The sequence below is a fragment of the Gigantopelta aegis genome, chromosome 4 (assembly GCF_016097555.1).
Source record: "Gigantopelta aegis isolate Gae_Host chromosome 4, Gae_host_genome, whole genome shotgun sequence".
In the NCBI taxonomy this organism is placed as follows: domain Eukaryota; kingdom Metazoa; phylum Mollusca; class Gastropoda; order Neomphalida; family Peltospiridae; genus Gigantopelta; species Gigantopelta aegis.
The window spans coordinates 114,345,666-114,359,660 of NC_054702.1; the positions used below are offsets into that span (position 1 = coordinate 114,345,666).

Sequence of the window (13,995 nt, forward strand, 5' to 3'; positions counted from 1 at the left end):
CACTAATTGAGCTTCTATTTCTGTGGAAGATTTGGTCAGCCGAGTGGTTGAGGTCGCAGGTTGTCAAATGCCGTGCGAATCGGTCCAGTAGGTTCGAATCCTGCTAATTGACACTTTGTGTTTTTAAAACACTATTCTATTGTGCAACGATCTGTTTTATTGCACTCCTGATAATAAAATGTAGAAAACACTAACAACTGACAGTTGAAATCAGATCTCTAGAATCAAGTAAAGTTCATAAAATTGCTGCTATTCAGTACACTTAGTCTGTGTGGCTAGAGATACTAGCTCTAGCTAGCGGTATTATGTCGTAGTGTAATATCTCTAATATCAGCCTGGTGGTGTAATATTATCTCGTACACTAGCCTGGTGGTGTAATATCATCTCGTACACCAGCCTGGTGGTGTAATATCATCTCGTACACCAGCCTGGTGGTGTAATATTATCTCGTACACCAGCCTGGTGGTGTAATATTATCTCGTATACCAGCCTGGTGGTGTAATATTATCTCGTATACCAGCTTGGTAGTGTACGGCCGTCGTCACACAGGCAACACTTACTGAATAACAACAGGGGTGTTTTTATGCACGCACTTTCAAGATTCATGACGCCGTTCATGTACCAGTCTTGTTGCACTGGTTTCATACCACGACCTACGTAAAATTAGCAAAGGACAAAGCTCAGTGAAATAAGTACATCATTTAAACATTTGTGAAGGATTCCATGTGGCAATTGATGAGCATCCACATGTTTCAAGTTCATGTCCTTTATTGCTTTAAGTTTTTACAACTTATCAACAATATGTCCCAATATAAATACAAATACTGATCCTGGTGATTATGACCCACTGCCCAAGGTTGTAAACACAACGGAGAAGCAATGTGACCATTCATCAAACAATGAACATTTTAATTGTGTTACTATCAGTCTCTATAGAGTGTAACTCGAGTTTCAACAGTAATGGCCGTATGCGTATATTTCTAATTGTTCAGATAAATCCATACGGTAAATTTTATTAATTATAATGTTTAAGATATTGATTTTAGTGATTGGGGATTGAAAAATATGGGCTTACATCTGACAACGGTCAACATGGTCAATGATCCAACATACAGATTTTTTAAGTAATGATATCGGTTTAAAACAAGAGGAAACTGTGTCACCTATTTTGTATTCTTTTTACGTAAATGATATAGAAAATGCATTTATTGATAATTCATGTCCAGATTATGAATTAAAGGAAGTATCCCTATTTGCATTATTATATGCTGATGACATGGTGATTTTCGCTAAAACTGTGTAAGGCCTCTAAAAAAATTTAAACGCACTATATCAGTATAAAGAAAAATGGAGTTTATGTCTTAGTGTCAAAAAAACAAAGATACTGGTCTTTAGAAAGGGTGGTATCAGACATGAATATGAACAATTATATTATAATGAGGTGTTAATTGATATTGTTGACCAATTTACTTATCTCGGTTTAGGTTTTAATTATAATGGTAAATTTACACATGTAATTAAATTGATAGGAGACTATGGACGAAAGGTCATGTATGCATTGAAGAGAAATACTAATGAGTTAATGTTAAATCATAATACTTATTTATCTCTTTTAACGTAGTCCAGTTGTTTAGGATCGATCCCCGTCAGTGGGCTCATTGGCTATTTCTGGTCACAGCCAGTGCACCACGACTGGTATATCAAAGGCCGTGGTATGTGCCATCTTGTCTGTGGGATGATGCATACAAAAGATCCCTTGCTACTAATGGAAAAATGTTACGGGTTTCCTCTCTATGACTGTGTCAAAATGACCATATGTTTGACATCCAATAGCCGATGTGGTGTCGTTAAACAAAATACACTATTCGATACATAATATAGCAAGTATGTTGTATTATTGTTCTGAAATTTGAGGGTTTTATAGGCAACAAATTTGGAAAGTTTACACATTGAAATTCTGTAAGGGTTTTTCTTAATGTTAAAAGTTCTACTACCACTATTATGTTACGTTCTGAATTAGGTAGAGATCCTTTGTCATATTTACGTAAATACCGTATGATAAAATACTGGTTTAAATTGTTAGATACAAATAATTGTATTGTGCACTCGACCTATGTTGAACTAAGATCTAAATGTGAAACATATACTAAATGGGCAAGACAAATGAAGACATTGCTGTGTTCACTAGGTTTTTATGAATTGTGGTGCAATCAAGAATCTTTAAAATTATGGTAATTTGTATTTGCCACTGTTGAAATAGAGACTTATGGACCAGTGTAAGCAAGATCTCAGTGGCCTTCTAAATGAATCTACCAAGTGCTCTTATCTTTATAAATATCTAGTGCAGGAGATTATGTTACAAAAATATTTAATGAAACCTATTCCAGCGTTATATAAAAAGTACTTTACAAAGCTTAGATTATCATCACATAGTTTAGCCATTGAAGTTGGTCGCTATCACAGCATAAACCGATCTAACAGGTTGTGTGTTTTGTGTAATTTAGGTGAAATTGAGGATGAATTCCATACTATATTATTTTGCCCTTTTTTCAATGATTATAGAATGTTATATATAAAAATATTATAGAAACCACCCATCTATGTTTAAATTAATACAACTATTATCTACTAATAATGTACATTAATTATGTAATCTAAAAAAATACCTATACAAAATGTTTAAAAGACGAGAGCCATAAAAGCTTAAAGATTTGAACATGGGATTAATAATACTATGCCTTGTTGTGTAATATACGTCAATAACGTGGTGCATTGTTCAAAGCTATACCTTATTTTGGGGCAAGGTTTCCTATTCAGGTACGGATCCGGGTGTGGGGCTGCCCAGGTGCATGCGCTCCCTTTATTTCGCTATTGTACAGAATAATAAAAGTCTATTCCAACACCTCTTACTGTGCCCGGCGCCCCACCCACCCATCCCTTTCAAAACCCCTGGATCTGCACACCTCTTATTGTGCCCGGCGCCTTACCCACCCCTCCCTTTCACAAACCCCTGGATCTGCACACCTCTTACTGTGCCCGACGCCCCACCTGCCCACCCCTCCTTTTCACAAACCCCTGGATCTGCACACCTCTTATTGTGCCCGGTGCCCCACCCACCCCTCCCTTTCACAAACCCCTGGATCTCAATCAATCAATCAATAAAATATTTACATGCTCCTATACCACGAAGGTTTCGAGCATGTCTATCCCAGGTTCGGCCACCGGATGCCAGTAGTCCAACCTGGGACAGAACAATTACTGGGGCAATTTTGATATTTAAACAAACAGGGAAAAAGGACTTTACAATAAATAATTTTGTGCGTTATTTTCCCAAACAATATTTAATATACAGCAAACAACTAACAATTTGTAACGCAAATTTAGATCGGGCAGTCCTAAATATAAATATATTTTAAAATAATTTTTTAAATATATTAATTAGCCCTTCAAAATATGGTGGCAGGTGACTAAGAGGTTAGGCTTCAGCCAGAAAAAGAATTGTTTTTAATAGGGAAATATGTTTTACTTAGGGGCACCCATCGTATTGGGGACTTCGGTGTGGCCGAAACTTGGGAAGGCTCCGGGGGGGTTGGGCAGTCCCCCGGACAAACCTAACACCCCTTACGGCCAAAACCGCCTACGCCTACCGCCCTAACCATCTTCCGGTGGAGTATCCCCCACCCACCCAGCACCCCCCACCCCCCCGGCCAACCCAACCGTCGTGCCCTCCAGTCTCGGTGCCCCCATCCTTAGGGGCACCCATCGTATTGGGGACTTCGGTGTGGCCGAAACCGGGGAAGGTTCGGGGGGGGGGGGGGGGGCAGTCCCCCGGACAAACCTAACAACTCTTACGACCAAAACCGCCTACGCCTACCGCCCTATCCGCTGGATCTGCACACCTCTTACTGTGCCCGGTGCCCCACCCACCCCTCCCTTTCATAAACCCCTGGATCTGCACACCTCTTACTGTGCCCGGCGCCCCACCTGCCCACCCCTCCTTTTCACAAACCCCTGGATCTGCACACCTCTTATTGTCCCTGGTGCCCCACCCACCCCTCCTTTTCACAAACCCCTGGATCTGCACACCTCTTATTGTCCCCGGTGCCCCACCCACCCCTCCCTTTCACAAACCCCTGGATCTGCATACCTCTTACTGTGTCAGGCGCCCCACCCGCCCACCCACGTCCCTTTCACAAACCCCTGGATCTGCACACCTCTTACTGTGCCAGGCGCCCCACCTGCCCACGTCCCTTTCACAAACCCCTGGATCTGCACACCTCTTACTGTGCCCGGCGCCCCACCCGCCCATTACCCCCCCTTTCACAAACCCCTGGATCTGCACTCCTCTTACTGTGCCAGGCGCCCCACCTGCCCACGTCCCTTTCACATACCCCTTGATCTGCACACCTCTTACTGTGCCAGGCGCCCCCCCCCCCCCCCCCCCCCCCCCCTTTCACAAACCCCTGGATCTGCACACCTCTTACTGTGCCCGACGCCCAACCCATCTCTCCCTTTCACATACCCCTTGATCTGCACACCTCTTACTGTGCCCGGCGCCCCACCCAACCGCCCCTCCTTTTCACAAACCCCTGGATCTGCACACCTCTTACTGTGCCCGGTGCCCCACCCATCCCTCCCTTTCACAAACCCCTGGATCTGCACACCTCTTACTGTGCCCGGCGCCCCACCCACCCCTCCCTTTCACAAACCCCTGGATCTGCACACCTCTTACTGTGCCCGGCGCCCCACCCACCCCTCCCTTTCACAAACCCCTGGATCTGCACACCTCTTACTGTGCCCGGCGCCCCACCTGCCCACGTCCCTTTCACAAACCCCTGGATCTGCACACCTCTTACTGTGCCAGCGCCCCACCTGCCCACGTCCCTTTCACATCACCCTGGATCTGCACACCTCTTACTGTGCCCGGCTCCCACCCGCCCACTCCCCCCCCTTTCACAAACCCCTGATCTGCACACCTCTTACTGTGCCCGACGCCCCACCCATCTCTCCCTTTCACATACCCCTTGATCTGCACACCTCTTACTGTGCCAGGCGCCCCTCCCGCCCACTCCCCCCCCCTTTCACAAACCCTGGATCTGCACACCTCTTACTGTGCCCGACGCCCCACCCATCTCTCCCTTTCACATACTCCTTGATCTGCACACCTCTTACTGTGCCCGGCGCCCCACCCAACCGCCCCTCCCTTTCACAAACCCCTGGATCTGCTAATAACGTACATTACTGTGTAATCGCCCCACCCACCCACCCCCTTTCACAAACCCCTGGAGACGCACACCTCTTACTTTTGCCCAGAGCGCCCCACCCATATCTCCCTTTCACATACCCCTTGATACCTGCACACCTCTTACTGTGCCAGGCGTCCCACCCGCCATGTACTCCCCCCCCCTTCACAAACCCTGAACATGATCTGCACACCTCTTACTGTGCCCGACGCCTTGTGTCATATCTATCCCTTTCACATACGTCCTTGATCTGCACACCTCTTACTTTATTTTGCGCCCCAACCGCCCCTCCTTTTCACAAAACCCTGGATCTGCACACCTCTTACTGTGCCCGCGCCCCACCCATCCCTCTGTTTTCACAAACCCCTAGATCTGCACACCTCTTACTGTGCCCGGAGCCCCACCCACCTGCCCCTCCTTTTCACAAACTCCTGGATCTGCACCTGCTATCTATAGAAATAACTACAAAACATTTTTTTATATAAAACAATTAAAAATTGTCTTTATTTGATAATGTATTAAAAAGTTAATGTCATAAATGAGATAATATGAGAAATTTGGTGTTTCTCTATATTGCCAGAGGATGGGAATAAAGTGTCCACTGATGTGCACCAGTCCAAACGACCATCATTGTCATGTTAGGGAACATATACGACAAAAGGTATACACTGTACACGATTTATTCTCAACACTGAATATGACACCAGATACCTCGAGAAACCCGCAAAAAAGAACGTCATACACCAGTGACTTCATTTGCATATAGTAAAGATGATTGCAGCGAAATCCGAAAGTTCTTTTTCACTAGTGGTTGGAAGGGATGTCAAGCAGTAAACTACTTACTTGGTGAACACTCCGCTGTATTACCATTGGGCTATGTCCCGCCTCGATCAAGCAGTACACGACTTACTTGGTGAAGTAAACTACTTACTTGGTGAAAGAAACTGCTTACTTGGTGAAGTAAACTATTTACTTGGTGAAGTAAACTATTTACTTGATGAAGTAAACTACTTACTTGGTGAAGTAAACTACTTACTTGGTGAAGTAAACTACTTACTTGGTGAAAGAAACTACTTACTTGGTGAAGTAAACTATTTACTTGGTGAAGTAAACTATTTACTTGGTGAAGTAAACTACTTACTTGATGAACACTCCGCTGTATTACCATTGGGCTACGTCTCGCCCCGATCAAGCAGTAAACTACTTACTTGGTGAAGTAAACTACTTACTTGATAAAGTAAACTGCTTACTTGGTGAAACTACTTACTTGGTAAACACTCCGCTGTATTACCACTGGGCTACGTCTCGCCCCGATCAAGCAGTAAACTACTTACTTTGTGAAGTAAACTACTTACTTGGTAAACACTCCGCTGTATTGCCACTGTAGAAGGTGTCCGCACATTGACACATGCTCGTAATGCTGTTACAGATACTGTTCGTTACACTGCACGTGTCAGGGGGCGTGCTGCAAGTTTCATTTAGTACACAAAGTGAGACCTGCAATAATACCAATCAGTAAAGAGAAACCAATTTAAGATGATATATGTAAGTGGTGTAGTATGTTAGTGCATAATATCAGGTGCTATAACTTAGGTAGTTTTACTTTGTTATAGGATATTTGGGTGTGTGTGTGTATAGTGTATGTTTTCGGTTGTGTAACTACCGTATTAGAGGGTTAAGCGTAATTTGTGTTGTTGTGCGCCAGGAGTAAATATGGTACAACACAAGGGGTTAAGGTGTAATTACACCCTATTATCTTACAATAGTTTTTATAAGTGTCAAGACGGGCTTGATAATGAGGTGGTAGTTTATTGCCATAATTATATTAAGTCAGCCTATTTGTAGACATTTTTGTTTCAGCCTTTGGGTTTGAGCGTGAGCCAGAACCATGAGTTATGCGAGCTACGATAGCTAGGTTAGCTATGTGAGCTATAACTGGGTGTGAGGGATGACACAGATGTAACCAGCGGAAGATGTGCTAGTGTCTGGTCGTCATCAAGATATTGATAGTATTCGCAATGACAGTGAATTTCAGATGAGTTTATACTGATACAAATTGAACTGGTTTAAAATGATTATTTTACTAAGGCTCGAACATTGACTAGAAGCTGGTTGGCTCAGACTGGCTTACCATGGACACCAGAATACAGTTTTTAGGGGGTTTAATTTAATATTGAGGTAGTGATGTGGTTGGAGTGATATCGTCATTTTGTATATTCATATTTTGTATATAAATTTGTTAAAATGTTTTGTTGTTTGACTTGTTTCTTGGACAATGTCTTACTGATAGTCAATCTCTCGTCCATCTGTGACAATAAGACTTTCTTACACACCCGTTGGTGGGAACACCATGCGTTATTTTTGATAACACGTGTTGTTAACACACGTACGTATGTTAACAATTTCAAGACATACGACTGGCTGCTCCTAGGTGATGACCAGGTGACCAGTGCCATGCAGCCAATCAAAAACAAGGTGGAAATAGATTACACTGTGACGTATAGTTAACCTGACAATAATGTCTGCGACGCGTAAGTTCGCTACAAGTGTAACGGCTGTAAATAACTTTAGTCGAAAAATATGTTAAAATTTGCTTAAAACCTGCTTTTTGAGGATATGTAAGAAATAGAATAATATATTCGTGTCCGATAGATACCATTTATCTCACAACGAGTTGTTTTAAAATGTATCTAACGAGCGAAAGCGAATTTGATACGTTTTTAAACGAGTTGTAAAATATATGGTATCTAACGGACACGAATATATTATTATATTTCTTACATATCCTCAAAAAGCAGGTTTTAATGCAAATGTTAACATCTTTTTGGACAAAGTTATCCGACCACTGGATAGGCGTTGTACCATACCTCTGTGGATATAAATGTTTTGGAGATATGAGACGACCCTTCAATCAAGACAGTTAAATTGCGAAATCTCACGTGATCTCTTGTTGGGGAATTCCACACTTGTGATAAGCCAATGAAAACCGAGATCGGTAGGAGCCCGTCAAGTGTCCCACTTTCGAAATACTGGCTTTGTTTTTGACCTGGATATTTTGCTTTATAATAGTGTAAAAGTGTGTGACCAATATAAAAGTATTTTTACCATCCCCCCCCCCCCCCCCACACACACAGACACACACATACACTTTTTGGCACCTTCCTACGCCACTGGGTAACCACCAGCAAAATGGAATGTTAATTTATTACTTATAATAGATTCAAAACACAATGGTGTAATAATCAGTGCAAAATTGAAATATTTTATCTTAGTCGTACATTTGATTTATTATTTTATTACTATTAAAATGGTTCATACTTCTTTTTCTTTTCTTTTTTGTTAACGGTGCTTGAAAGATTTAGGTTTTATTCCAGTAAAATCATGTCAGTTGCATATAGAACAATGTATGAATTGGTACTACATTGACACTACCGTCAACAACAGAGCCTCGCTGATCATTATTTTTGCTTGGCACATAATACATTTTATATAATTTTAGGCTTTAAAAATGATGCGCAATTCCTGGAACGTGCCGAAAAAAATAGATATGGTAGGTCGGTTTTTTCTTATTTTTGTGTACTCCTATTGATCCAAATAAAATATACTGTCAAAAAAGAAACGCATAAGTGATAGGGAAAGAAGAAGTGTTTGATTTTACAATATATCGGTTTTTTGTACAATGTTGCTGAATGACCATGTTTGTTAATATTCCTGGAATGGGACAGCATGCCCAAATGCACCATAAAACAAATTTAACGCACGTTGTGCAACAATTGCAGGAAATCGGCGTGAAATGGTCAGATTTTGGCGAATGCACGTGAAACTAGAGGAAAAGATTGGGGTAGTGATGGGTATTTAAAGCGGCAATACTCGCAATGATGCCTCATTTCCATTAACGTAGACGAGTTACAAGATACCGAGATTAAACCTGCCGAATCGAAACATTGCAACAGGCCGCCTCTAGTTAGGTGAATCGCAGTCAGCAGTCGCACGCCACATGAACGTCCATCAGAGCACCATTTCACCTCTCTGGGACAGGTACCAGCAGTTTCAATCAGCTGAAGACCGGCCCAGAAGTGGAAGACCTCGCATAACAACTGCAGCACAAGATCGCTACATCCGGGTTCTGCACTTGCGTCACCGAACTGCCACAGCAACGAACACTGATGGACGCATACCTGGTTTGAGAAGGGTGTCTGCACAAACCATTCGGAACCGATTTCGAGAAGCTGGTTTACGGGCTAGGAGACCGTATGTTGGCCCCGTCCTGCGACGTCAACATCGACATTTACGTGTTCGCTGTTACACGGGTACAGGGGTGGAACTTGGAAAACTTGCGGCGAGTATGGTTCAGCGACGAGTCACGTTTCCTTCTACAGCGACGTGGTGGACGACAACGTGTTTACAGACGCCGCAATGAAAGTTTTGCCAACAACTGCGTCGCCCAAGTTGACAGATTCGGTGGAGGGAGTGTCATGATGTGGGGAGCCATCTCATACACCGGTAGAAGTGAACTTGTGTTCGTACAAGGCAACCTGACAGCTGTACGCTACCGAGATGAAATTCTTCGCCGTCACATGCTTCCCATTTTGGATCGACAGAGAGAACTCTTTTAACAGGACACTGCCAGGTCGCATACGGCACGTGTAACAATGGCTTTCCTACAGAATGAGAACATTAATGTGCTGCCATGGCCATCAAGATCGCCAGATCTCAACCCCATTGAACATCTATGGGACGAACTGGACAGACGTGTACGCCAGCGTGATCCGGAGTCTCAGACGCTTCCGCAATTGTCACATGCACTGCAGGAAGAATGGGCTAGGATTCCACGTGCCCGGATTCAGACTCATTCAGTCTGTCAAGATGTCGCGCAGTGATTGCTGCTGCGGGGTGGGACGTAGCCCAGTGGTAAAGCGCTCGCTCGACGCGCGTTCGGTCTGTGATCGATCCCCGTCGGTGGGCCCATTGGGCTATTTCTCGTTCCGGCCAGTGCACCACGACTGGTATATCAAAGGCTGTGGTATGTACTATCCTGTCTGTGGGATGGTGCATATAAAAGATCCCTTGCTGCTAATCGAAAAGAGTAGCCCATGAAGTGGCGACAGCGGGTTTCCTCTTTCATTATCTGTGTGGTCCTTAACCATGTGTTTGACGCCATATAACCGTAAATAAAATGTGTTAGAGTGTGTCGTTAAATAAAACTTTCGTTTCTTTCACTGCTGCTGCTGGTGGCCACACAAGGTACTGATTTCAGCGTCCTCGTGCGACGCTGTTTGGTGACGAAAACGCCTCCACTGCCGTCAGTCCATAGCAAGAACATTGTCACATACTCATGTCAAATTTGACTGTGAAACGATTATAAATAACGAAAGTATGCCACTTTGTATTAAAGAGATAATTCCATGAATATTTTGCCTATGCGATTCTTTTTTGATAAAGAGTATTATGAATGTACTCTTTTCACCTACTAATTATAAGCCGACAGAAAACACAATTCGCAGTGAAAAAATTATTTTAAAACCACTCGTAATAACTTTGTCATTACCGGTCCATTTGTCAGTAAATGTATGAATGAAAGTAATTCCAACTGAGCAGAAAGACATGACGTTTATCGGTCGTTTGATTGTTGCCTTTGAAAGACACGCTTCAACACGCTTCCTATTGATTCGTGGACGACATCTTTATGGGAAGGGTCTATACTAATTTATGAAAATGTTTCTAATATTTCTAATGTAAAGTTAAGCACACGAATGATTATAATGGTAAACCTGTCTGGTTAAAACATACAAGATGCATTTAGTTTCAATAAATATAATTATGTTAAAATGTATAAGGACTATATATTTTACAAATCATGTGACTTCAATAAACAGAACATTGTTTTTAATTGGAGTTTTTGTTTCAAATTACAGTCTTTAAAAATCATAGAAAGAAAGGTGTTAAAAACGTATTAATTCTTAATTCCTTTGATCGTTTTAACCTGATTTTTGTCAATATTTCTATGAATGTGACAGTCGTTTGTTTACTTTCTCCATGCAAAAGTCGTTGACGCCACAACTCTTTAATACAATACACATATGCAAGTCTTTAATTAATACAATACACATATGCAAGTCTTTAATTAATACAATACACATATGCAAGAATTTAATTAATAAGTCTTCAAGAATTAATTAATACAATACACATATGAAAGTCTTTAATTACAATACAATGCAAGTCTTTAATTAATACAATACACATATGCAAGTCATACAATCACAAGAATTTAATTAATACAATCACAATACAAGAATTAATGCAATACACGCAAGTCTATCGAATACACTTATGTATCACGTGACAAGTCTTATTGCAATACACGTGTATCGAAACAGGACACCCGATATGAGCGTATTTGACGGTTTTCGTGCGAGCGCTCTTGCGTTGAATTATAACGCAACTTTGTGATCAAATAGATTTTTTAATTTTCTAAAGAGGATTATTTAGTTTAGTTTATAAATGTTTAACTTTTTTCCCCGTTGAATTCAATAGTTCAGTGCTTGTTCAAATAAAGATACACGTGTCTTGTTGTTATTCGCACCATACACCATATAGCAGCCTTCGAGTATAGGTCGCCCGAATAGTCTGGCGGTAAGAGAGCTGGACGGACATTTGGACAGGTGTTAAAACGCTCTTACAACTGTCCAAATGTCCGTCCAGCTCTCTTACCGTCAGAGTACTCGGGCTATAGTATAGGCTGTTGATACTGTGCGTGCGGTGATGGGGTGCAGGTTTTATTTTTAATTGTAATTCAAACTAAATGTGCAAGAGCAGAACCACTGATAAATGTCCGCAAATCAGAAAACACAGTAGTGTTGTCCCTATAACGAAATTATGTTTTAATAAACTGTTGTCTGTAGTAGACATTTAGAACTCTCAGGAAGGTAATAATTTCGTATTTCGGTACTAGACCAGACTTTCTAAGCTGAGATATTACACGTCACTATTTATCTTTGTTAGTAGTCTGATATTAGACATCATTTTGATGTTGCGATTTTAATTTTAAAAGCACGAACATCACACACTAATTTTAAAAGGAATTTAATATACATTGTAATATATTAACACAATTTAGAAATAAATCCAAAACGTAATTTTGTGTGTTAGATATAAATATAAAACAATAAAAACACTTTACCTGAATACAACAGGTGAAGACAAGCGCAATCACACACAGTGATACAGGTAGCATTGAACGAGACATGGTGTTTCCAAACAAACAAAACAAAATATGTTAACGAATTCTAAATGTGGTGATCTATTCCAGCAAGGTAAATAGCACCGCGCGTTAAGACCAAATCAAAGTTGTGCTCATGTGAAATGTGCTTCCTAAGAAATAACTGACAATACCAACGGTGGCTGCTGAAAACGTGCCGAACGTGTCGTTTGATTTTATCATCCAGGAACATTAGTGTACTGGACCATGACACTGTTACCAAAAATAGCAAAACCATCCTCCATGTTTTCCAACCATCTTTATGTGAGCTAATGTCATATCACCATCCTTGGCCGGCCTTGTGTAACGACTGTATTGTGTTTATCAGAAATGTAATCTGATAGCTAAAACCTACTGGTTCTAAACTGTAGATGCTAGCATCACCATAGTTTGTTGTTGTTGTTTGTTTGTTTTTTTTGTTTGTTTTTTTATCCCAGTGCTCCCTTTCCTTTCTCTCCTTTGAATTCCATCTCATTTCTTCCCGATCTGGCAACTCCTCCTATCTTTCAACTTCTTTCGCTGTCCACCTCCACATCCCAGTCCTTGTCTCTCCAACCGCGACAGGTGCTTGTCTCTTGTGACTATCTGTGCCACACACCTGTTCCCCATCAGCTTTTAGCTGTGCGCTTAGTTTGACCACTTCGGGGAGTGCTCAGTAGTTACTTCTGGCATTGTTAAGAGGCACTTGTAACCACCTATTATGCACCCCTACTACCGGCGGTCGTTAGTTAGTACCGTGGGTCAGACCAGCTTTATTAGCGGCAGAGGACGAGGATGCCAGGTGGGTGCAGGGATATACACAGAGACTGCACCCGTAGAGGAAGTTGAGACAGGTAGGCGATGGTGTGGACAGCTCAGAAGACAGAGTCGGAGGAAATTGACAGAAAGGGTCGAAACAGATTGAAATCGTGGGAGAAATCGGAAAGTTTTTTATATTAAGATAATGAGAATGATAGGCAGAGGGTAATAGATGAGAAAGATGAATGAATGTGTTAGCCAGCTTTGACGGGATTTGAACCACTGTCGTCAGCTTGATTGTCCAGCAGCTTATCCACTAGACCACGGAGCTCACCATAGTTAATCACTTCTCCAGCTCCCTGTTAGCAAGTATCTTTTGTTTTTGCAGTTCTCTGTGTTCAGAACAAACTAAATAGCCATACAATGTACTAGTTTACTGCGATAACAAACACTTTCCAAAACGTCCTGGTGTCGGCCATCAGATCACACACCACTAATCTAGAACATTAAATCAATAAAACCAAGTATAGGAATTGTACTCTTGTTATTGGTGTTGGTGGTGCAATAAAAGGCTGCGCACTTACACCCATGATGACAAGCCTAGCAACGTGACTGGTATGTATCAAAAATATTCTACGTGCTATCATGTCTTTGTCAAAGTACAGCTGGAATATGCGCTGACGGAAATGTCGATAGTCAATACAGTGACAAAGCCACGAAAATGTGCTTGTGGGGTACATTTCCAAAAGGGCC

The 13,995-nt window shown here is 41.8% G+C and overlaps 1 protein-coding gene across 1 annotated transcript in view; it reads right to left on the reverse strand.

Annotated features, from left to right (window-relative positions):
• The window catches only part of LOC121371845, a 38,687-nt gene extending 25,982 nt beyond the window's left edge, over positions 1-12,705 (reverse strand). The window contains exons 1-2 of the mRNA XM_041498047.1: positions 12,427-12,705; positions 6,599-6,740 (exon numbers count right to left, since the gene is read on the reverse strand). Of these exons, the coding sequence (XP_041353981.1) occupies positions 6,599-6,740; positions 12,427-12,492 (208 nt within the window). The 5' untranslated portion in view covers positions 12,493-12,705. The remainder of the gene's footprint in view (positions 1-6,598; positions 6,741-12,426) is intronic.
• Between the last annotated feature and the right edge of the window lie 1,290 nt (positions 12,706-13,995).